This window comes from Corylus avellana, chromosome 11 (assembly GCF_965113065.1).
Source record: "Corylus avellana chromosome 11, dhCorAvel1.hap1.2, whole genome shotgun sequence".
Taxonomy (NCBI): Eukaryota; Viridiplantae; Streptophyta; class Magnoliopsida; order Fagales; family Betulaceae; genus Corylus; species Corylus avellana.
The window spans coordinates 19,417,999-19,443,120 of NC_142500.1; the positions used below are offsets into that span (position 1 = coordinate 19,417,999).

General features: G+C 36.5%; 3 protein-coding genes across 5 annotated transcripts; all 3 read left to right on the top strand.

Annotated features, from left to right (window-relative positions):
• Positions 1-235: 235 nt before the first annotated feature.
• Positions 236-4,161, top strand: LOC132166236 (NAC domain-containing protein 21/22). Of its 2 annotated transcripts, none has more exons than XM_059577014.2 (3): positions 236-724; positions 2,722-3,029; positions 3,527-4,161. In XM_059577014.2, exons 1-3 carry the CDS (start codon positions 556-558, stop codon positions 3,935-3,937), a joined length of 888 nt encoding a protein of 295 aa, XP_059432997.2. In that variant the 5' UTR covers positions 236-555; the 3' UTR covers positions 3,938-4,161. The 2 variants fall into 2 exon arrangements, with proteins under 2 accessions (XP_059432997.2, XP_059432998.2); XM_059577015.2 differs by having other exon boundaries at positions 238-724; positions 2,722-2,987; positions 3,527-4,159.
• Positions 4,162-6,980: 2,819 nt separating this feature from the next.
• Positions 6,981-18,017, top strand: LOC132166310 (putative lysine-specific demethylase JMJ16). 2 transcript variants are annotated; one of them, XM_059577108.2, is made up of 10 exons: positions 6,981-7,089; positions 7,205-7,288; positions 11,343-11,644; positions 12,615-12,686; positions 12,855-12,932; positions 13,059-13,586; positions 13,679-13,903; positions 14,006-14,167; positions 16,308-16,676; positions 17,017-18,017. In XM_059577108.2, exons 3-10 carry the CDS (start codon positions 11,348-11,350, stop codon positions 17,830-17,832), a joined length of 2,547 nt encoding a protein of 848 aa, XP_059433091.1. In that variant the 5' UTR covers positions 6,981-7,089; positions 7,205-7,288; positions 11,343-11,347; the 3' UTR covers positions 17,833-18,017. The 2 variants fall into 2 exon arrangements, with proteins under 2 accessions (XP_059433091.1, XP_088368037.1); XM_088511911.1 differs by having other exon boundaries at positions 17,036-17,184.
• Positions 18,018-18,687: 670 nt separating this feature from the next.
• SETH3 (Sugar isomerase (SIS) family protein) lies at positions 18,688-22,246 on the top strand. Its single transcript, XM_059576377.2, has 3 exons — positions 18,688-19,437; positions 21,094-21,317; positions 21,894-22,246. The coding sequence occupies exons 1-3, from the start codon at positions 18,796-18,798 to the stop codon at positions 22,048-22,050; spliced, it is 1,023 nt and encodes a 340-aa protein (XP_059432360.2). The 5' UTR covers positions 18,688-18,795; the 3' UTR covers positions 22,051-22,246.
• Positions 22,247-25,122: the final 2,876 nt, after the last annotated feature.

Genomic DNA, 25,122 nt, shown 5'->3' on the forward strand with positions numbered 1-25,122 from the left:
ATGGATATGATTGTCTAATCAATTATCTCCTTTACATATGGATCGTCAATATATAATGTGTATGAAACGTAGGCGATTCTTTCCACGCAAATTGACCCTTGCTTTTCAAGCTATAATCACCCATAAAGATTCTTAACCTTGTTAAATTAATGTACAAATAAATAACGATAAAGATAGAGGAAATTAAAAAAGGAGTATTTTGGAGGGTTTCTCTCATAAACTGGCGTGGCTTTTGTCTATATATGTTGCATGAACTCTTCCCACTCCTGGAAGATTTCTTGTAACTTTGGTTTTTCTTGAAACTTCCTACCATAACTAACCAGTTACACAAGCATGGCCTGCCAGAATATTGTAAGAAATTCTAACCGGCAAACACACTTATCATCATCATCATCATAACTATATATATATTACCAACCTTTCTCCCTCAATACAATAATATTCCGAAATCCCAAGCTTTCTTTTCAAAACCTTCTCCTACCTGCATATATACGTACCCAAATTAGAATTTGCTTTGAAATTCAAAAAAAGAAAAAAAGAAAAAGAGAAGTTTTTATGGGGCTGAGAGACATTGGAGCGGCACTCCCTCCTGGGTTTAGGTTTTATCCTAGTGATGAGGAGTTGGTCTGCCATTATCTTTACAAAAAGATCACAAACGAGGAAGTTTTGAAGGGTACTTTGATGGAAATCGACTTGCATACATGTGAGCCATGGCAGCTTCCTGGTATGTTTTTTTTTTTAAAAAAAATAAATAAATTACAATATCGTTTCTTTATTTATTTCTTTTCCTAATAATTCCTTCGTTTTTGTTTGCTGAAATCTTTCTTTGTTTTCTCGTTACTATTTTTCCATGACAGTTTATTATAAGATATAGTTCTTGTCTGCCGTCGTTTCTTTTCTTTATATAAATAATTAACTAATGATCAAACATTAATCATTGATTAATTAATGCCTTGATAAAAGCTTTAGCTTTCTGCTTGTCTTTCTTTTAGCATGGGGGAAGACAAAATTATTTCGTTTCTTGTGCGAGAGGCAGACTGATTAACATGTCGGCACAGTAGCTATGCAAAAGAGCAGACAAAACATGACCCAGATGAGAGAGAGAGAGAAATTCCATTCTGATATATGTTTATTCAATCCTTTAATTTGTCTGATATATATATATATATATATGATTCTTTAATTAGTTTTGTTGTCATTGTAATTAATAAAGAACAGACAATAAAATCACGGGGGAAGTTTCAGGCACCTTTGACTTCTAATCAATGGCAACACTTCGGGTTTGCCGAAGCCGAACACAGCAGTCTATACAAATAAACTTCCTTTGAATAGAAACATCATGGTTCTATATATATATATGTATATACACACGTAGGTGATGTATCTTTCAAACTCTGTCTCTCTGTCCGTCTGAGAGCTGTATTCATGCATTTATCAGCCGGGTGGCTGCCAACCCCCAATCTATTTGTCTATATGGGCTGTTGATATATATATATATATATATATATATATATATATATATATATACACACACGATAGTCTCCGGCCGGCCAGTTGGCTGGAAGTTCCGGCACATGCATCTAACTCCGACAGGACCAAGTTCACATGGGTGGTCCACGTCATGAGCACCGGAATTTCACGTACAGTTAAAAGATCATCTTTTGGGCTTGTCGGTGATCTCCCGCCAAGTAAATTGTTGGGTAGTTACTGTACAAAAAGTGACCGAGTGATCATCACCTCCTGAATACTGCTTAAATTCGATTTTTTATTTTATTTTTTTATTTTTGGAATATATGCTGCAGTACTCTTAATTTCCCATGGTTTCTTTATCTATTTTCCAACTCTTACAAATTCATTTACTTGGTAAACTGGATGGGATAGATAGTGGGCTAGCTGTCGAAAGGATAAGGTTCTCCAGAAATGAAATATATATATACAAGTTACGCATAAAAAAGAAAAAAAAAAAAAAAAAATTAGGTGCATGGGTATTCTCTCTTACTTGAATTGGATTGAAATATTGAACCTTTTTTAGTTCAATTCAAGTAAAATGTTTATGTTAACTTTTCTTTATGACACAGCTTGTTTCATAAGCTTTAGGTCCACTTTTATAGTAACAGTTATATGAAAAAGTGAACATCAATTTGAACTGATGTTTACACATGAAATTGGTCCAAGGAAAATGCTCTTCCTTAAATTTGAAACCACAGCTCTAGCTTTCCTTAGACATAACTCTTTAATGTGACACAGACTTGCTATCTCTCTAATGTATCATGCTAGTCTAACCCCCAACAGAGAGAGCAGAAGCAAACATACATGTCAAATATTATCTATATATGTAGCTTTCAGCTATTTATGATTGTGTGATCATTCAGTTAGTGATTAATAGCTTAAGCTAATAAAAAAATATAGTTAATTAATATTTAATACTTAACTTCACGTACAATATTTAATTAAAACATTTACTCTGATACTAAGAAAGAGGTGGAGAAAATGGAGGTAGAGCTGGATTTAGCCACTTAGAAAATGTAGGTAGGGGTTGGGTGCGTAGATTAAGAATTTTGATACCATGCACTTATCTAAAAAATTTAAGTTAATAGAAATAATGAATTTAATTATTTAATTAATATTTTTGTTATACTTTTGATGAAAGTTTATATATGTTGATGATCTAAATGCTAATTAAACTTACCCCCCAACATGTGTTTTATATATGGAATTCAGAGGTGGCCAAGCTCAATGCAAGCGAGTGGTACTTCTTCAGCTTCAGGGACCGTAAGTACGCGACAGGGTTCCGGACCAATCGGGCAACAATATCTGGATACTGGAAAGCCACGGGAAAGGATCGTACGGTGGTGGATCCAGTGACACGTGAGGTCGTAGGGATGAGAAAGACTTTGGTGTTCTATCGGAACAGAGCTCCCAACGGGATCAAAACGGGTTGGATCATGCATGAATTTCGCTTGGAGACCCCACATATGCCTCCCAAGGTCTCATTCATGCCGCTTTTTCAAAGAAATTTGCTCTCCAATGTACGCAATTATGCAAACACACACCAACACACTCATACGGAGAGAGAGAGAGAGAGAGAATCTTAAAAAAGTTTCATGCATCTCTGAAAAGAAACCCAAAGGAAAAGTGGGAGAGAGAGAGAGATAGAGATTCCCGACAAGTTGTTTTTAGATTGCTAGCAATTTGAACAGCAAACATGAAAGAATGCTCACTATTGCCTAAGCAAAGGGTTACCTAGTTAGGTTTGTTGAAACCTGTTCAGACAGATAAGTCACATAAAAAAATCTCTCATATAGCTGAATAGCTGGCAATATTCCAAACAGCAAAATTGTTCAGAATTTCTATCCTAAAAGTAGAGAAGTCGAGGTGCATAGAACTAGTCCATTGTTGTCAGCCATTTATCCAAAAATGGCTAACCCATCATAAGTGTCAGGACAAGACAACTACTTCAATTCATGCATGTTTTTTTTTTAATGTATATATTTTGCTAATGAAATTCATATGTTTTTGATCGCAGGAGGACTGGGTTTTGTGTAGGGTGTTTCACAAAAGCAAAGGCATGATGCCAAACTCGGAAACTAGCTGCACGTTTGAGAGCACAACAGCTTGTGCTTCATCTCCTCCAAGCAGCCAAATCATGCCTTGTGGGTACAACCAAATGATGATCACCTCCTTTGCCTCAACCCCATCTCATCACCAAAACCAAAACCAAAGCCAAAGCCAAAGTCAAAACAATTCCCTGCTAAATCTCCTTCAGTTTTCTCAGGATATTACAAGCACCAACAATCAGATTAGCTCCAAAGGTGATGATGAATATGGGTTCTTATGGGACATGAGTTTGGAAGAAAATAGTTTGGAAACCGTGGCGCCAGCTCCCAACATGGAGGAGATGAGATTTGAGATTGACAACAACATGGTTTTTCTATGAAAAAAAAAAATATCTATTTTCTTATACTTTATATCTATATTAAACACATGCCCACCGAATTTGTTTATTTGTAATGTATATGTTGTTGTGTTTGGCTTTGAGGGACAACTTATGCTTGATTGCATGCATATATTAGAAGGTTTGTGCTAGTGTATCAATTGTTTCTTTTTTGTATACAACATTAATGGGGATTTGTATAAAATTAATTAAATTATCAGTTGTAAAGATTCTTTGCTAGCTACTCGTGTCCATAAATTTTTGTTGGGTTGTCATTAATTAAATTAAATTATTAATTAAACTCATCTCCCTAGCCTTCTTATGAGTTATTGAGCTTTTGGAACAAGTGGTGTTCATTTAGTACATTATTAATAACAAATGTTTTAAATTCAAGCATCGATATCTATCGTCTCTATCACTCACCTCTTATTTCAATTAATAAATATTTTACGAATCCCACTTATTAATAGAAAGTTTAAAGTTACACACAAGGAGAGGTATTAAAATATAAATTAATTAATTGATTAAATATGCCGTGCACCTAATTGCAGCCATGTTAAGGCTTCTTGGCCAAGATTAGTATCCTATAAAGTGACATTAATATATTAATGTCCCTTTATACCTTTGATCAAATACTGTAAACAATTCAAAAGTATATATGCTCACTTTCCGTTAAAAACCCGGCCACTACAAGTAGGAGTTTTTCTAAACAAGAGACAAACGTATACAATACGACTGAATTTCCTTGTGGAAATAAGATGACTCTATTGAGCTCTTTGTGGTGTGGAGGAGTCTCTGGATCACATATTCTTTTCGTGCTACTTCTCAGCCTCCATGCATCTACCATACTTTGTGGGACAAGTGCAACATTCCGACCCCTTGGCCTAAAATGGGATGATTATTTATTTATTTAACGAAGAGCTTCTCTAAGACAATGTCACGTACTTTGTGTATTTACACTTGTTAGGTAAACCTCAGATCCGTGTAAAGCGCTCTCTCCACATGGATCGGGTAATACTCTGGTTTCATCGGTGGGTTGGTCTAAAAAAATTAAGAAAATTCAAAAGTTAGACCTCATTGACTACTACCAGTGATGGAGGAAGGGGGTGGCTGGTATAGGTCATGACCCCCCCTCCCCCCCCTAACTCATAAGGGAAAAAAAAATGAAGATGGTTTTTTTTTTGCATATTGGTCCCTATAAACACAATTTATTAGCCCTTGACCCCTATTCATACTAAACTCTGCCTCCTTTACTGAGTCTACCACAAAGACTAAAGCTCCAATGGGATGATTTTCTCCTTTGGATAGCTAATAGACGTACAAAATGTAAATCTCTCCTAAGCTTAATTGTTAGATTGATACTTGCTACTATAATTTATGGAATTTGGCAGGAGCAAGGATAGGAGTCAAATTCTATCAGGAGGGGTCGAATTCAATTTTGATTGAGGTTGGACCTAATTTTTAGGCTGAAAAATATATATATAAAGAGTAATTTTAAATACATCTCTAAAAATCCTATTCTCATACCATTGGGTTCTCGTCGGCCTTTGTGTTTCTTCATTTCTTAATAAAGACCGATCAAAGGCCGATGTGTAGTGCTATTATCAACCCAATGATATAAGAGTGATATAAGAAATGAATATGTTGCATTATTCATATATAAATATTTTTAACTATATGTAAATATTGCATACCCCCTCTAGTTTCATCCTTGGGCAAGAGAGAAATGCCCAATTGTTCCAAGAAAAATAATTATGAAAATCTCATATATACTATATTAACCTAAGCACACGTCTTAGTGCATTTTTTTAAACAAAAATGTGAAAAGAGTTTTGTTTGATTGTGCGTTTTAAAAAAAATGAAAGTTTGAATACTTAGAAAAATTTACGCTTTCAATTCAAACCTAAGGAAATGGGATAATTAAGTTTTTGAAAATGCATTATTTTAAAAACAAAACTATGATTTTAAATGCAAATCGCTATTTTACCAAATGTTTAATTGCATTTTTAAAATTCACAGTTTCAAATTATACGTTTTAAAATTGATTTTTTTTTTAAAAAAAAAAGAAAGAAAGAGAAATGCTATTTTTTACACCCATTCATTACCCTTATTTTCACACTGATTGATGTTGCGTGTTTTAAGTGGCTTCTTATGTGTGGTACTTTAATTTTTTTAAAAGAAAAATCAATTAAAACACTTTAGGTCAACTAGTATAAAATGAAGAGATATGATAGGAGCTCAACTGATCCCCATGTAAGACCCAACTTTTGTGAACATATGTTTTGATTTTTGTCTCTTTTTTTAAATTTTAATTTTAAACCTGACACAACTCTTATGTAGCTTTGTACCATATAAGTAAAAGGTGGTCTTAGTTGGGGCTCAATTAAGCCCCTATCATATCTCTAAAATGAATAAATCTATTATTCACACTCATATTTGCACACCCAATTGACACCGGTTGAAGTGGCATGAACTAAATGACAACTTCAAAAAACAAAACTTTTTATCTCCATTCAGCTCACGTCAGGCCACTGGTGTAAAGTGAGTCAAATATGCACGATAAAATATAAAGAAAAATACAAAATTAGTCCATGTGGTTTACATGATTGCAATTAGCTCCTTATAGTATCAAAATAGTTCATGAGGTATGTCCAAAAAGACAAAAAAAAAAAAAAAAAAAACAATTTACTACCTATAGTAGTTAAATTTTCCATTCACGAATTTAACAGAATCCCATTAATATGACACATCATAATCCTAAAATTGTGACAAGTGTTTTATTTAAATTAGTGTTGCATTAACATAATCAGATAAGTTAGTTGATGAGATTTGACTGTAGAGAAGTCAGTTGACGAAATTCGACTGAAGAGAATAAATAGTTTTTTTTGCCTATCTCATGGATTTGTGAGTTTATTTTAATATCCAATAAAGAATTAGACTAATTTTACATTTTTTTCCTAAAATATAAGTAATTGCGAAGAATACCTTTACTTTTTAAATCGCAAGTTGCTGCAAGACCGAACAGAACCTTTGTTTTTTTTTTTTTTTCGCAAGACCAAACGAAACCTTAGCAAACAAACCACCACTTCACCACAACTGCATTCTAGTCTTTCTAGATACACATTAGAGAAGAGAACCGCTTTCAGTGGCTTCGGGTAAATATTTCTCTCTCTCCTTCTCTCTCTCTCTCTCGCTATTTTTTTTTCTTTTACTTTTCATTTTGGTTTGTTTTAATATTCTACTTTCTTCTTCAACATTTCGGCGTTGTAGGTGTGTGTGGCCGAGGTTTGGATGCCCTGGAAGGCTTTTCATGCAATACTTTGCCAACCCATTGTTGTTCTGAATCTATTCTGGGTATGTGTTTCTGATTATTGTGAATTTGATGCCTATGAAATTGGAATTTTCTATCCTTCTCTGCGGTTAGTTCTGGTACAAAACAGATATGTTGTGTGAGGTACATGCTAATAATGGGTTCAAACTGAGAGGCTTTATTTTCTCTAATCAAATTGGAGCAGACCCATTTGATGAAATTGGAACAGATCTATTTTAGGTTTCAGTGACGATGCACAAGTCAAATTTGCAGTTCAAGTGTGGAAAATCTTTGTGGAATAGCATTTTTAGTAGTAATTTGGGTGAAATAGCTGTCCAGCTGATTTTTATCGGTTGACATGTGATTTTACGAGGGTTGAAATCTCTCATCTTATATGTTTTTGTGAATTGAGGGTTAGTTTGAGGTATTAGCAAGCTGCAAGACATTGTTATGCCTTTGTTTCAAATGGTCGTGGATCATATTTTACCAATAGAGAGATAAATGGAGGAATAAAAAATGCTGGTGCCTTCAGTTTTGTAGTCTTTTTTGTTAAGATGGCATATAGGCACGTGGTATATTATTGAACTGTTTCATTTGAACATCTTAACTGTATCTATCTTATGCATTCGAGGATCTCGTAGTTAAAAATGCAGTTAAGTCATAAATGTACTTTTTTTTTGTTTAGGAGGAAACTTTTATATTAGCAGCACATTAGTTTTCATAGTAGTATATGGGTAAATGTGTATAGCACGTAATATGTATTTATTTTTTTTGATAAGTAATAAGAAGTTTTATTAAAGAAAGAGAAAAGCGAGAGGCGCCCCTAATTACACACGAAGTATACAAAGGGGGCCAAAGCGAGCCCAAAGCACAACCCCAGCTCACCCACCCAAAAAAACCAAACAACCACCCAAAAACCCTCAAACAAACACACCAACGCAAAGCCCACTAACCAAACACCCTCATCCCTACACAAAAGACTATGACACTACAATCCTGCCCTTCCTTCTCCTGGACGACGCACTAGCATTGCCATAGTTAACGGAGCTTTCTAAATTTAACAGCTCTCTTTTGCCTTTATTCCTAGGCCTTTTTCCTTTAGCCCTAGGCCGGGCGACGTCCATAACCTGAAGAAAATCTGCTAAATATGGATCCTCCTCTTCGCCGCAACCCAACCCCCAATCAAGGGGATCGGGGGACAGCTCCCCAAACTTGAAAGCTTCATCCAAAACTGAAGAGTTGTCACCCACTACTTCATCATTCTTAACAGCCACATGCGATGAAGACTGAGACTCCCTTATCTCTTTCGGACTTGGGTTAAGAAACCCTTGCCGTAGAAAGCCCCTCATTGGATTAGAGTTCTTAGAATCAGGCTTTCTTATAGCCACCTAACCGTGTGCAACCTCTGAAGAAGCCTGAGCAACAAACCCTGCAACTGGTTGGTAATGTATCTGCGGAGCACTAAAAGATTCCACCGCCTCAAGAAGAAGAGAATCATTCACCCGAATTCCTCTTTTCTTTCTTAGCTCTCCGGTAGTATCTCAATATTTGCTTATATATAGGAACCCCACTGCCCAGAGACATGCGTAACCTCTCTCCCAAAGCTAGCGCCCCTGCAGAATTTGCATCATGATTTTCCAGCAGAACAATCTGTCCAGATGAGAGTGTAGAAGAGGGCGGGACCGAGACACGTCCTCCTAAAAACCTCTCAATTTCTTTCTTCATAGACGCCAAATTCCGTTCCTCCTCAGGGGACAACACCTCACGAGCTTCCTTGCTTGCCTGATGAAAAGACTCCTCCAAGTCCTTCAGTATCGCCATATGCGTGACATCGTCCTTAACCACTTCCCGAAAAGACTCAATCGGCCATTTTTGTGATTTGTTCATACCAGAATCAACAATGGCATCAGAGGTGAGCGTCAGCTAGGAAAGAGGGACAGAAACCTCCTCAGCCTCAGCCACTATCACACCTGCGGAAGAATCAGCAGACGAGGAAAGGGCTGAGGTAAGAGGGTCAGAAGGAGGGTCACCGGCATGGACCGGCTGGAAGCCGGCATGAACAGGAGACACTCACTTAAATACCATCATATGTATTTATTATGATGGTATTGATTGATATGCGACTTAAAGGACGACTATATGCGATGCATTCATGGTTTTTGTTTATTTTAAATCTTCACTCAAATCCAAGAATCTTGAATTTGATTAATCATCAGTATGGTATGTTTTGCAAAACCAATAGAGATGAAATAAGATGGAGAAGAAAAAATATTTGGAGTGATTGTATAGTATAGGAATCGGGAATGAATTCGACATGTCTAGCATAATTTTTTGAAAGAAAAACAGAATGATATCATATTCAAATCCTATTGTTTTATTGTTGGGATATGCTAGTTTTTTTTAGAAGTCTAGCAAATTCATTAAAAGTGTAAGGGACGCAACTCAAGTACATAGGATCTATACCCCAATAAAAAACTTTACAAGATTAAGAATGAGGAAAGAGTGCAAAAATCTACAAAGGTAGAGATATTGAGAAGAGCGTTAACAAAGATCCACTCAAAGAGTGATTTAAGAAAACATAGTTGTAGCTCCAAACTCGTCTTCTTTCAATCTTTGAAACTTCGAGCATTCATTTCTCTCAAAATGTTCCACATTAAACAAGAAAGGATTACATTCCAAACCATGTTAAAATCACTCCACCCAAACCTTCCTTTCTACCATATTTTTTATTGACTACCTGTCACCAATAAGCCTCTCTCTCTCCATAGCATACCTTAGTATTCATTTCCCTAAGAGAGCCGGATTGAAAGTGAGCAAACTTCTAATTCCCAAACCTCCAAGATTAAGGGGAGGACAAACCTTTTTCTAATTAACAAGATGGAACATAGGCTTGTTATCCAAACCACCCCATAAGAAATCCTTTTGCACTTCCGCTTTCCTATTAGCAACTCTTATCGAGATAGGGAAAAGAGAAAGGAAATATATAGGAAGGTTGGAAAGTGTGCTTTTGATCAACGTTATCCGACCACCCTTAGAAAGGTAGAGCCTCTTTCAACCCACTAATCTTCTCTCCGTTTTTTCAAGAATAGTATTCCAAATAAATTTAGCCTTGAATGGAGCACCCAGAAGGAGGCCCGAGTATTTCAAGGACAAAGACAAAACCCTACAACCCATAATACAAGCTAGACCATCCACAACCAATTTAGATTTAGTCAAATTAATCTTCAGCCCTGAAGCTGCTTCAAACCAAAGGAATACACATCTCAAACAGCCTTGGGATCTGCTATGATAGCACATGATAAAAAAAAAAGTCCTAATTGCATGTTTTCACATGCTAAATCCGTGAAGTTTTTTCCCTTAAAAAATCTGTCACCAAAAGGTAAGCAGCAACTCCAATCACAAAGTTCTGGAGGATATTTTGTTTCCCCTGCCCCTTCTTTCTCTCACTATCTGACAATGAGTTGAGTGTTAAATTTATAAGTATATGTTGTGCTTAAATATCTGTCTTTCAGATTCCATTTTGATGCCACAAAACTGGGAGAGAAGAAAGGGAAATCGGATCATAAACTTATTGGCCTATGAAAGATGTGGTTTGAACCTGAATTGTTGTCTTCTTAACAGAAGATTCTATATCAGACATGGTCTTGAGATGTAAACGTGCATGTTTTTTGCAAGAAGTTGCTTGTTTGATAAACTTGAGGGTGATGTCCTTGTAAATGAATTTTAATAAATTTTTTCATATAATATGAAGCCCAATGAAGACTTTTGAAACAAGTGTGTTCATGGTGCTAAATGTTTGCATTCATGTTGACTGGATGTGGAAACTTTGGGTTTGGACAATCTGTTAGACATTGACAAAGTTTATGTAATTAACTATGTTTGCTTCTTTTGTTGCCTTGCTAAAGTCAATTTCAAGCTTTTGTTGAGATGCAGTTGTGGGTTGGCTTTAACTGTTGAATGATTATAGCATTGAGGATAATCTGTTTGAATCTACTTCAATGCCTTCCCCATATTTTAGATTGTTGATCTATTGGATTCGAAAATTTCTTGTACTTTATCATACTTTAATATTTTTTCCTTTTTCTTTTTACTTCTTAGTGCTGATGGGCACAAAGCGCACAAGATCTTGTCTTAATGATGAGAATGTGGAAAGGCTCTCATCTCCACCAGGTTTTGTGTCTCTTACATCCTTCATACTGAAGAGGGTGGAAAAAAGTGAAGAAACCAATAATTCAATATCCCTCGAGAGTGCATCTAAACAAGAGCCGATCAAGACGAGCTCCATGTTCGACATGACTGACATTGCAGAGTTGAAGAGATCTCTCCAGTGCAGACCATGGGTGCTTTTTGACCAAAGCAATCAGAGCCTAGAAAAATCTGAATCAGAACAGTTTGATATGGTCATAAATCTTCTTCTTCTTGTTCTTAGAAGGCATGAATTTGGTGCTTTCAAGTATTATGCTACTTTATGGTGGTAACTTAAAGGAGATTTTGTGTTCTGTTTTTTTTATTTTATGAATACCTTGTCAGAATAACTATTAGTATCTGAGAAGATCTCTCCCAACCCATCCCAATGATGTGTGTTTCTTGTTCTAAACTTAATGTCGAAGAATATGTTAAAAGAGGTACTTATCAAAAAAAAAAAAAAAAAAATATGTTAAAAGAGGCACTATCTATTTCTATTACATGAAAAATTGTTTTTTTATTTTAGCTTGAAATGAGGATACTGATATTGAAGAGGCAAGAATAAAAAGTGAATGGGTTTGCGTATGGTTAATAGTTAGGGACAAACCAAGAGGAAGTTGAATGCAGGTGGTTTACCGGTTTATATACACAAGAGGCTTTAGTTATAATGTATAGCATATTCATGTTGAGATAAGTTTGGCTCTTTTTGTTTTTATTTTTTGTTTTGGGGGGTGGGGGAGCAGGTGGCAGGTTTTCCTTGTATCTTTTCCAGAAAAAAAGAACCGAGGAGTCTTGGTCAATATGATTATTTACTCTGTGGAATGTGCACTAGATAACTCTTGCTGATACACACAGGCACTTAGGTTTGTGCATGCATATCTGCATATATATTAGGTGGGTGGGTGCCCACACCAGTCAAACTACATACATTCTACATAGGCAGACATGAACTCTATAGTCTGCATGTATGCATTGAAACATAGCATATAAGTCATAAAATGTATACCTTAAACGTGCGAATAAGATATGAAATGTTTCTTAGAAAATGACTACTTAAATGGTACCTTAGAGTATATCTCCTCTGGATGATTCATGGTTGAGACATATAGTAGGATCACAAGCAGTGACTTTGATTTCCTTTTGGTTGGAAGTGGTGATTATAATGGTGCTTTATTTCTTTTGCAGGATCTCCCTTTGAAAACTTGCCTTCCAAAAGGGGTTACTCGTGGATGTCCAGATTGTAGTAACTGTGTGAAGGTTGATTTTCGTTCATTGCAATAATTATTCTGTTTGTATATGTGATTATTAGTTGCTAGTTTAAACCTTTCCATTGGACTTGAAATTCTTAAGCATTACTAGGTCATGTTCTCACGTTTTCTTGATGCTCATGTTTGGTTTCATGATCGGTTTAGATTTTGGAAACAGGTAACAGCAAGGTGGCATCCTGTAGATGCAAGAAGAGATGTCATTGAAGAGGCTCCTGTTTTCCACCCTACAGAAGAGGTATTATATTCATGCAGCATTTCATTTCTGCTTTCATTTTTGTGCTCTCAGTATCTTTTTTTAAATGTGAAGTGTTTTTTCTTATAGAAATTTTAATTTTTGAGGACCTTGAACCTTTTGTTCCAGGAATTTGGAGACACAGTTAAGTATATTGCGAGTATATGTCCCAGAGCAGAACCATATGGAATTTGTCGTATTGTTCCTCCTCCTTCCTGGCAACCTCCTTGCGTAATTAAGGAAAGACACGTATGGGAAGAGCCTACATTTGTTACCCATATTCAGCAGATAGATGGGATTAGGAATCAGTCTTATCAGAGTAAAATGGCTAGATTTAATGAAAATATGAAGGGTAAGAGGAGAAGAAGATTGAGAATGGGTTCAGACTACGAGTCTGGTGATGAAGATACAACAAACCGGGATGACACTGGACATTTTGATATTGAAGGCTTCAGATCTGAGCGTGGTCCAGAATTTACTCTTGAAACTTTTAAGAGATATGCAGATGATTTCAAGTGCCAATATTTTTGTAATGGAGCCAAAGTTACAGGTCCGGATAAAAATTCAATTGAGTTTCAAAAGCAGTGGGAACCATCGGTGGAAAATATCGAGGGTGAATACATACATATTGTTGAGAATCCAACTGAAGAAATTGAGGTATGTTGGAGGTAATAAAATGAGTTCATTAAGTGACATTTTCTGTTAATACTTCTGTTCATCTTATATTGTTATGCTAGTCCACTCCTTAGGTACTTTGCGGTAAAAATCTGGACATTGGAGTTTTTGGCAGTGGATTTCCAAGGGTATCCCATCCTGTGGAGATATCTGGTGATCATAAGTATTCGAAATCAGGCTGGAACTTAAATAATATACCTAAACTTCCTGGTTCTTTGCTTTCTTTCGAAAGCTGGGAGAGTTCTCATATCTTTGTGCCTCGACTTCAGATAGGGATGTGCTTTTCTTCACTTCCTTGGGTAAGATCCTTCTTGATTATCTGGGTATAAATAGATGGTTTCCTGATTAATTTGCTGAATGTCCATCCTATCAAATCTCATTCAATTGGTGTTTAAAAACAGAAAGCTGAAGAGCACCACTTGTTCTCATTGTGTTACATGCATCTGGGTGCTCCTAAGATATGGTATTGCGTTCCAGGGAGCTGTAATATTAGGTTTGAGGCGGCTGTGAAGAAATACTTTCCAGATATGTTAGTTGAACAACCTGAGTTGGGCGATAGGCTGGTGAGTTGCGATATCCTTCTCATGAATTGTTTCATTAAGGAAAAATGCTTCTGTTGTTTTAGAAAGTAATAGCGTGGGATGCATATGTAGCACTACTTGGTGGGCTTATTTTCATCACACAAAGAGCCAAGTAGCATGCATATATTTACAATTTTGGAAGAAGCATCATATACTTTGGTTTCAACGTGCCATGCCTTTTTTGCTTGTCATTTCACCCCTCTATGATTTTTCCAATTTATGCCACAAAGAATTCATAAGTGATCCCACAGTGGTAAACTTTAATCTTAAGATTGGCCATTCAAGGTTGGACTTGTTTATCATGGCTTTGATTATATTAGTACATCTTGTATATGTTGTACTTTGAATATGCTACCTCCTGCTTTTCTTACCTAAACATACAAGCAACACATTAAAAGCTGAACCTCATGAAGAATATTTCAACTTACTTGTGTATTTGGTGTAGGTTTCCATGTTTTGATACTTTTTAAGCAGTCCAAGATGTTAAAATCAACATCATTATCTTGTCTTTCCAAGCTTTTCTGATGACCAAAAATCCTTGAGGAATAATCTCTTTGATTCAGTATGAAACTGTTTCTGCCTCTAGACAATGTGCTATTTGGTTGATGAAAGATGGATTTGGAAACTGAAATTTCAATGCTTATTTGGTGGGCTTAGGTGACAAAGAACTATGATTTAAGGGTTTGGGATTCTGGAAGTAAGGGTTTATGGTTATAACAAGGTTTTACAGCTGAAAAGTGGTGGTTATTGAAATCACCCTGCCAGAAATTACGGGCAGAAGCTATTTTAAGGCATTTTGGCTCTTTATTTAATGGCTTAGTGTATAAAGCATACATCGTCATGAAATTAGGATTGTTTGGTTGTGACAATGGTAATTGGTGGAGCTTTCCCATTATTGCCTTTCCCATTCCAAACAGATTCATTCCCTTTCCTTTGTCTGGGTACACTGACACTTAAGAATAGGAACTTTTCAAAATATTTAATTTCCCATATTTATTTGATGTATGGAATGGGAATGGGTATGTCAAAGGTAAAAATAGGAGGTTGTGGCGGTGGAGGGGTTGGTGGTGGCGAGGGTATGATAAAACCAGTGGAGGGTGCTAATGGGATGAGGGTTTGAGAGAGAGAGAGTAAACATGAGAGAAGAGGAGAGAAATTGAAGAGAAACTATAAAAAAGTCTATTTGATTGCCATAGGAGTGTTGTTCTGGGGTAACGAGAGTGCCAAATTAAATGGAACAGGTTCCAATACCTTTGCCCACCCTTGCCTAAAAATGAGAGATGGGCGTAATGGGAATCCCATTCCCAATCACTGCAAAAAAAGAACGCAGTAAGAGAGTGAAGAATAATGAGACCTTATGACGAAAATCTTTCCATTAATTAAAACTTAATCAGCTTTGGGCAGTCGAAACCTATTTATAATGTAACAAGATACTTATGACCAAATAAGTTACCAGAGACGCATATTACCTTACCCAACCTTTAAGGTTTCCCGGTAGGCTTGAAGTTCTTATGCTCCCAAAGTGGAGCACGTAGTCTCTAACTAAGCTATAGATGTGAGACCATCAGTCCCACTGCAACTATGTTACCCTGCATTAGATAATTCTTTGCCACAAATTCTTCTGCTCCTTGATGACTACATAAGCTTTAATATGTTTCTTCTCATTATTGTACATGATCCTTCCAGTTTTAGTTTATTAAGAGGTTACTGTGGATATTATAAGTTCAATGTATGTATGTTTCCATTTGCAACTTCAAATTGGTTGATTATGGCAAAGATTGTACTTAAAATGGTGGAGAAGATCTGTAATTTATGACTAAATGAGAACAGAGTTGGTGATTACCTCAATCTGAGGGTTGTCACCTGTGTGTTTTCTATGCTCAAGTTGATGTAATCTCAAAACTCATAGTGATCTTTTTTTTTTTTTTTTTCAAATGGAATGCCCAAAAAATAATTAAAAAGGTAACTATGAAAATTGTACTGTGGTTTAATTTTTCATTGGCACAGCAAATTCTTTGATGGAAGTTAAAGATTTGCGAGATATTTTAGGAATTACAAGAAAAACGTTCTCATTCATTATATAATATTCGGAGATATTTTATGACATGAATTATTTATACAGGATATGCAATTATCTGCCTCCAGGTTGAAGTCAGAGGGTATACCTGTCTACCGTTGCATTCAGTATCCTCGGGAGTTTGTTCTTATCCTCCCAGGAGCATATTATTCAGGATTTGATTGTGGTTTTAATTGTTCTGAGGTGGCAAATTTTGCTCCCCTCAACTGGTTGCCCTTCGGGCAGAATGCCGTAGAACTCTATCATGAGCAGGGGAGAAAGACATCAATATCCCATGATAAGCTGCTGCTTCGAGCAGCTAAGGAAGCTGTCAGGGCACAATGGGAAATTTTACTGTATGGGAATAATACACCAGATAATTTGAGATGGAAAGATGCGTGTGGAAAGGACGGGATCTTAGCAAAAGTATTCAAGGTAACCTCTAGATTACTCAACTCCAGCTCCTTGATGCAACCAATCTGAATGAAACATTGTTTTTTTTTTTAAAAAAAAGCTTTTGTGAGACTGCTTTAGATTTTGCATAATTCAGGATTCTTTGTTTTTTGCTTCATTCTTACTGTCACGTATTCCCACCCCCCACCCTCGGGTGCTGGCTCCCTTTTGTCTTTTGGAATTTTGTAACTCTGCTTTGCATTCTGGACCAACAATACATTGTTCTTTTTCCTTTTTTCTTTTTTTCTTTTTTTTTTCTCCATTGAAGAAGCAAGTGGCATAATTCAGGATTCTTTGTGTTTTTTGCTTAATTCATGTGTAGTCACGTATTCGGTGTGAAGGTATTAGGAGGAAATATCTTTGCACCTCTTCACAGGCGCAGAAGATGAGCAAAAATTTTGATGCTGCCCGCAAAAAGGAATGCACAGTCTGCCTCTATGATTTACACTTCTCTGCAGCAGGTTGCCAATGTAATCCAAACAAATTTTCATGTCTGGATCATGCAAAGCAGCTCTGTTCTTGCCCTTGGAGTGACAGATTTTTCCTTTACCGTTATGAAATGAGTGAGTTAGATCTTCTTCTTGAAGCTTTGGAAGGAAAACAAAGGGCAGTCTACAAATGGGCTAAAGAGGAGCTTGGATTGTCTCTGCAATCTGTCTCCAAAAAGAGTCCAACCTCTCATGCAGAAGAATCAAAACAACAGGAGCACAAAACCCAAGATGCTGGAAAACCCAATGGCATTGATAGAAATTTTGCTTCTAGCATCAAGGCAGAATTGAAGGCACGGATGCTCCAATCCAAAATCTCAAACGAATTGAAAGCAAAAGGCAGCCCTGTGAAAACCCAAGAAGCAGCAGTGGAAAGCATCACTGTTAGTACTTCTGCTTCTAGCATCGAGGCAGAAACAGATGCACATACGCCCCAAACAACGATGTCGCACAGGCCGAACGAAGAAGATAACACAACAGCATTTACAATCTTTTCAAGTGCGACCGCATACAAGGCTTTCCTTTTGCAGAGTGAGGCGATACCTGAAGTTTCTAGTGAAAGCCGAAGTGTGTCAAGTTCCTCAGAATCTGAAGAGGAGATTTTGTCTTCCAGTTCAGCTAAAATAGGTAAAAGTAATTGCATTCTCTAAGCATTCAAAAGGCACTGACATCTAAGATCCCAAGGGGTCTCTTTTGAGCAATTTGGCTTCCTGAGAAGCAAATTTCAAGGAAAGTGAGTAGCGGTTGTATTTGCATTTTCAGAAGTATTTTTCGGTTTTCAGTTTGAAAAAACACTCTAATACATTAACACGCAATTCAAAACTTTTTTATAATACTTTTGACCCTTTAGTGTTATAACTTTTTTCCCCAAAAAAAAAAAAGAAAAAAAAAAGATAGGTCATCAAATACGTTAAATATCTTGAAGCAAGTGTATTACACAATGAATGGGCCGTGGGCACTCAATGGACGTCATACTTCGATGATAGAGCAATTCAAAGCCCAAATGAAGTCGCATTCCTTTTTTAACTCTCCAATCATACGTGGCCAATTATAGGTCTAACATTATTTGTAGAATTTATAATAATAGTAGATGTTTTTTTTTTACATGTTCATACAAGAAAGAAATAGAGGATTCGAACTAATGATTTTTGCTTCATGAGATATGATTTTTAAACTATTAAACTATCCTCGAGAACAATAGTAGTCTTTAATAGCACTTCTAAGTGTTAAAATTGGACCATGATACATAGCACGCCACGCCAGTTAAAATTGCTTGCTTGCGTTCATTTAGAATGAATCTCGAAATAAAGTTTATATATATATATATATATATATATAGATTTTTTTAAAAAAAAAACAGTTGTGTGACATGTGTCAAAAGATGTCGCATCCCCATGCATGATATCCCACTTGGCCTAACAAAGTACACGAACTTAAAAAAAAAAAAAAAAAAAAAAAAATCTACACTACACAACAACGAACCACCACCGACACTTCCTCATTATTATTACCGCGAAAAGACGAAACAAATATAACGGCAAGTTACTAAAATCCCGCGTTATTATTACCAACACAACCTCAGATACAGTCTCTCTCGGTAAGCGACGGAAACAATGGGTTCTCTTCCACCACCACCGTCACCGTCAGAACCTTCCAAGGAGGCCCGAATTGACGAAACTACCCTCAAGAACCTCTTCAAATCACAGCAGAGCCACCTCAACTTCTTCTTCCAGAACCTCTCGCTCCCCCAAACCCTGGCATTTGCGCGCACCCTCCTCTCTGCCGCCGGTACCATCTTCTTCTCTGGCGTTGGAAAGTCCGGCTTCGTCGCGCACAAGATCTCCCAGACGCTTGTCTCCCTCGGCGTCCGTTCCGCTTTCCTCTCCCCCGTCGACGCGCTCCACGGAGACATTGGCGCCCTCACCCCCCGCGACGTCCTCGTTCTGCTCAGCAAGTCTGGCTCCACCGAAGAGCTCCTCCGCCTCGTGCCATGCGCGCGGGCCAAGGGCGCGTTCCTCGTGTCAGTGACCTCCGTGGAGGGCAACGCGCTGGCCGCCGCGTGTGATATGAACGTGCATTTGCCGCTGGAGAGGGAGCTGTGCCCGTTTGATCTGGCGCCGGTCACGTCGACGGCGATCCAGATGGTGTTTGGGGACACGGTAGCGATCGCGCTCATGGTGGCGAGGAATTTGACCAGGGACGAGTACGCGGCCAACCACCCCGCGGGTCGGATCGGGAAGAGTCTCATTTTCAAGGTAAGGTTTTAGGCTTTAGATCGGATCTATTTGATTTGGATAATTTGCTATTGTGTAGTTACAATGTGGATTTCGAAGTCTTCTATTTTGTTGTCAGTGAATTCATGTTTTGCAAATGATTGTTGGATTGTTTTTGATAATATAAACTCTCAATCAGCTTAGATTATTTTGTATTTTCTTAGTGTAATTGAATTATTTGGCGTTGTATAGGTATAATGTGGATTTTGAAGTCTTAATCTTTTGTTGGTAATGAAATTAAAATCGGAAAATGACTTTATTATATATGCTTGGTATTATTTGTTGGATTGATGTTTTTAGGATACATGTTCAATTAGCTTAGATTTGAGGTGTGCTTAGATGTAATGAGTAGTTTAATTCTGTGTGTGTGTGTGTGTGCGTGTGTATATATATATATATATATGCTAATGATAATGCAGGTTTCAAATTAATCAGTTGTTTTCTATGGAAGATAATTGTGTTAATGCTGCTTTATGATCTTCTGGTTGTAACTTTGTGGTATCATGGATTGGTTGTGATGGGCTATTAAGTAGGGATGGCAATTTGTGTTTGCGTGTCGGGTTTGGATTGTGTCCAGGCATGAGTATAAAATTATATAGATCAACCCTAACCCAATCCATTTAATTAAACGGGCCATATTCTTCAACTTTAACCCACTGATTTTGTTTTGAGTTTGGAGGTCATGTAAAAAACTACCAGCCATAAATGTTGCGTTTTGGTTTTAGGTCGTGTCGAGGAATGGGTATAAAATTATATAGGTCAGTCCTAACCCAACCCATTTAATTAAAAGGGCCAGACCTCTCTTTTGTGTCAAGTTTGAGACTATGTTAAAAATTTGTCAGCCCTATTATTAAGTTATTATGGTGAGTCCTAGATGTGGCTAATGCATCTCAGGTTGTTACAAATTTTGGTTTTATTGGCTTGTAGTTTGTTGTTTGGTTGAGGAAAATTCTTGGTTTATAAAAATAATTTAGTGGTGATTCAGATCTGTGTTCTTTGGTAAGTCTTGGATGTGGATGAAAGCTGGCGCACACATCAAATATAAGGGCAATGAATAATATGACTGGTCGTAGTTAGTAGTAGGCAGAGTGTGCTCTGTGTGCCATTTATAATGGCTATGGTGGTAGCAGTTGAAGTGGGCAGATGCTGTTGACGGCAGTGGTTTTCGCACGCCTGTTATGGTTCTGATGGTGTCTGTGGTGGGGGTTGTGAAAGTAGGCACTGCTGCTAAAATTAGCTTTGATTTCTCTACTGAATATTCTAATGAATATCAGAATATGTACATTACTTGGTTTTGTTGTGATTCACCTTATGTCCGTTGACAATTTTTTATACGATCTGCGAATATGATATGAACTCAATACGAAATTAGCGGGTTAGAATGAAGGGGTCTGGCCCATTTAATTAAATTGGTTGGGTTATGGTTGACCTATATAATCTTATACCCATGTCTCGACATGATCCAAACCCGACACGCGAACACAAATTGCTATCCTATTAAACTTAATTCTACCTATCTTTTCTACTTTTTGTGCCTCTGATATAAGTGTGTATATAAAAACGACTAAAAATGCTTATGATCTGTAAGAAGAAAATCTGAACTTGCGTACTAATGGGTATGATCTAAATGAGGTTCAGGTGAAAGATGTTATGAAGAAGCAAGATGAGCTTCCAGTTTGCCTGGAAGGAGATCTGATAATGGATCAGCTAGTGGAGCTGACAAGTAAGGGATGTGGGTGCCTGCTTGTTATAGATGAAGAGTATCATCTGATTGGTACATTTACTGATGGTGATCTTCGGCGCACACTCAAGGCTAGTGGAGAAGGCATATTTAAGCTCACAGTGGGAGAAATGTGCAACAGGTAATAGAACGGTCCTGAATTCATCTTCTTTATCTCCAAATTGTCAATTTTCATATGAGCTGTTTCATTTGCAACAATTTTGTTTTTTTATTTCAAAATTTTGAAGCAGCTTTCATAGTGGTAGGTAGCATGTAAAGTAGATGTAACTATGATTTTTAGCTTCTATGAAATGATTTGTTTAATAGAGTACTTTGGATGTTTCTTGTTGCTCATGAAATTTGCCTAAATTTAGCCAACTGTGATTGGAGGCTGAAAAGATGAAATATTTGAATCTTCTGGAAACCGCTATTGATTAAAACCTTGAAGAAATGGTTTTGAGCATTCTTGAGCTTGCGAAGGGTAACTCAAATGGTCGCTTGTTCGGTGTAATACCACGAGGTCGGTTATTTGATTCTCCTCACAGCTCTTGCGGGCAGAGTCATGTATCCAGGGTTTACCCTATAGAAATAGGTCTCAAAGAACATTCTTGAGGTGAAAACACAAAGAGATATACACACACAAACGCACATCTTGAAAGACAGGAGAGAGTGACAAAGACAACGCTGCAAATTACTAACAGCCTTTTGGTTATTTCAGGAAGCCAAGAACCATTAGTCCAGATGCAATGGCAGTGGAGGCAATGAAAAAGATGGAAGCACCTCCATCCCCTGTGCAGTTTTTGCCCGTCGTAGATCATCAAAATGTATTGATTGGCATTGTCACATTGCATGGATTAGTCTCGGCAGGCCTTTGATTTGCATTTGTGCTGTATATTTATGTCTGCTAGGTTTTAATTTCTGTGATGATTCTTTCTTCTCTTAATTCTTTTCGCCCCTTATGCATAGGGTTCATCTGTACTTCTATTATTGTAGCACTGAAGAGAATATTAAGGTTGTCATCAACGGCCTTGTATGGAAGCAAACTCCAATGGATTTGTTCTTGTTTTTGTTTTCAATACAAATGCGAAGCGAAAAGAATTCAAAAGCTTTGCCTTTGTTCTTTTCCATGATATCCGCACCCTGTACAAATTACAAATGCCCAAAACATTTATAACTAAGCGGGCTTTAAAACAAAGCCCGGCTTCTAAAGATATGACCTTTTTATTGGCGGCCCATCTTATTGTCATTGAGCATGAAGAATGACAATTATTAATCGATTTTGATTGTTAATTCCAGAAAGAGACAAACATGCTACCCAGCAAGAGTAATTAGAGAAACATACATAAGCATATGGTCTTTCCAATTTCCAAGAGTCATACTATATATGCTAATGGTATCCAAAGATCACTTAGTCATGAAATAAAAATGTTTTTATTTTCCATATACCCCCAAAAAAAAAAATGCACCTTCTTTGGGTGCAGATGATTTTATGTACGGAGAAAATTTGTGCAAGCATTTAAGCGTTAAGGTGAAGGTATGAGGCAAAAGCGAATATATTCTCTAAAGTAGATTAAAGAAAAAAAAAAATTAAATCAACCTATTAAATTAACAAGTGTTCTTACAATAATTCGGACTTAGGGCTGTGTTTGGCAAAAGAGTGGGTTGGACCAGACTCAAAAACTCAAAAAACATTTCTCAAAATCAACCTCAATATTTTTACTTTTTACATCACATCAATTACTTTTTGTTACTATTCAAATAAAAAAAATCACTACAAAACAAAATTTTTTTTTTTTATACAAAATATTCTTACTTTTTTCTTTAACATCAATCAAATTTGTTACAATTTCGGCCGAGTTCCTTTTTTAAACCCTTTGCCAAACACAGTCCTAGGTCAAAACTGGGCACCCGTTTGGTTGTTAAGAAAACATAAGAAATGATGAGTTGAATTATTGACTTTTTGGGCCTTATTTACTTTTTAACTTAGAAAAAACGGCATCTCATCTGAGGCCTAGTGTAGGTGATTGACTTGGCTGAACCTAGTATAGGTAATGATTTAGTGGAGGCTGAGTTTTCGTAATTTGAAAATGATAGCAATTAATGTGCAATGTATAATTCATAATCTTCCCTTTCTTCTTTTCCTCCATGTTCCCTTTTGACCCAACAGATCGAGGATATTGAGCAAATGGAGGGGGGTAAGAAAAATTGGTGCTTACCTAATGTGCCATTTTCTAGACTTTTTAGATGGGGTACAATGATTTGTAATATTGGACAATCTCATGTGATATAGCATTCAGACTCCGCTCTATTCGGATAAAATTTTGAACACTCGTTTGGATTATTCATATATTTATCTAAATAAGATAGAATTTGAATGCCCTATTCAAGTAAGATAGAGCCCAAATACCCTTTATTCGAACAAAAATTTCAACGCTTATCTGAACTACCTAAATATTTGTCTGAACAAAACGAAAGCTCGAATACCCTCTCACATGAAGTGTCCATTGCACGGGATTGCTGTCCCATTTCCAATGTTTCATATCTAGGATGCAAGAAACTTTCAAACCACAATTATCACAAGTTGTAGTCACCCATCACATCTCTATCACAATAATCGGCCTAACACTTGCTTGTGAGGATGTAATTTCAAGAAAAGTCCTCCAGGGCCCCATGAGAAAGCACCTCTATTTCTCACTCGACCCTACTGTGGATGCAGGATTTGAGTGGTGTTGGGATGAATTATTGCTTCAAAGCGGCGTTAGGATTGTAGTGCATGCTACCCACCTCCACTCCTTCTCATTTTCATTACTTATCAAATATCTCAATCACTTTTCTTGTCAATCCTAATCAATCACTTTTTTAATTTTCATGCATTATCTTATTTAATTTCACATATATTGATGATACCATAAAGAAGCTTTGGGCTTAAGGCCTCGGGTCCTATTAATAAAAGGGTCCCTACCCTTTATAAAAAAGTACAATTCATAAAAATGCTCATAAAAGTCTCTATCAAAGTGTATTGAGTAACTAACAAGCTAGCAATTTCTATTCAAGATCACCTCAAAAGAAGTCACACATAAGGAGGGTGAAACTTACAAAAAAAAGAATGGCCTTCTTAATTAACACCCCATTTATTCAACCATAAATTAAGTTGAAGAATAGTATCATTATTCATTATTTGATTCAAGGATACTCTACTGACTTAAGTATTGGAGGCTCCCTGTCAGCCACCAGCTGGCGTCCCTTCGATGATTTTCTTCTTGTCTCACAAGTGACTCATCGCCTGGTCCGACCATCCGAAAATCTGTTTTTTTGCCCTCTTGTATCCTGTAGGAAAACTTCATGAGGGTGAAAACTAAAATTTTCATTGATTTCCACGGTAAGTAGATAAGGAGTAAATTGCTGATCATGACCTTTCAACTATGCTTGGTACCGACATCAATGCAAGAAGTGAGAAGTTAAAAATTTATTCTCGGATAAAATTGTGCTTTCAAATTAGGTTGAAATAATTTTGTTTTTAATCCATTCAATTAAATTAACATTTGTCTAAAATACATGTCATTTTCACACACATTTTTAAATATGCATGAGAATCATATGCTTTCTTAAAAATGTGTACAAGAATAACATGCATATTTGAATTCATATCAATTTAATAGGGTAAATTAAATAAAATTCCTACAAGAAAACTCTATCCTCTATTAGAGGTTTGAAGGTTAAGATGCTTCCATAAATAAAATAAAATAGGAAAGCAATGTTATGAATAATTAAGCAAATTAAAGATTTTTTTTTAAAAAAAAAAATAAAAAATAGAAAGTTAAAATAACTAATCCATCCCTCTACGGCTCTACTGCTTACCACGCACTAATTAATTCCCACATATTTGGCTTCTATTTTTTTTTTTTTCTAAAAAAAAAAAATTAATAATGAATTGAATAAAGACCTCA

Coding starts and splice junctions, on each gene's coding strand:
- SETH3 (XM_059576377.2), top strand. CDS start 18,796: ATGGGTTCTCTTCCACCACCACCGTCACCGTCAGAACCTTCCAAGGAG. Junction 19,438..21,093: donor GGAAGAGTCTCATTTTCAAG/GTAAGGTTTTAG, acceptor AATGAGGTTCAG/GTGAAAGATGTTATGAAGAA. Junction 21,318..21,893: donor GTGGGAGAAATGTGCAACAG/GTAATAGAACGG, acceptor TGGTTATTTCAG/GAAGCCAAGAACCATTAGTC.
- LOC132166310 (XM_059577108.2), top strand. CDS start 11,348: ATGGGCACAAAGCGCACAAGATCTTGTCTTAATGATGAGAATGTGGAA. Junction 12,687..12,854: donor ATTGTAGTAACTGTGTGAAG/GTTGATTTTCGT, acceptor TTTTGGAAACAG/GTAACAGCAAGGTGGCATCC. Junction 13,587..13,678: donor ATCCAACTGAAGAAATTGAG/GTATGTTGGAGG, acceptor TCCACTCCTTAG/GTACTTTGCGGTAAAAATCT.
- LOC132166236 (XM_059577014.2), top strand. CDS start 556: ATGGGGCTGAGAGACATTGGAGCGGCACTCCCTCCTGGGTTTAGGTTT. Junction 725..2,721: donor TGAGCCATGGCAGCTTCCTG/GTATGTTTTTTT, acceptor TATGGAATTCAG/AGGTGGCCAAGCTCAATGCA. Junction 3,030..3,526: donor AAAGAAATTTGCTCTCCAAT/GTACGCAATTAT, acceptor TTTTGATCGCAG/GAGGACTGGGTTTTGTGTAG.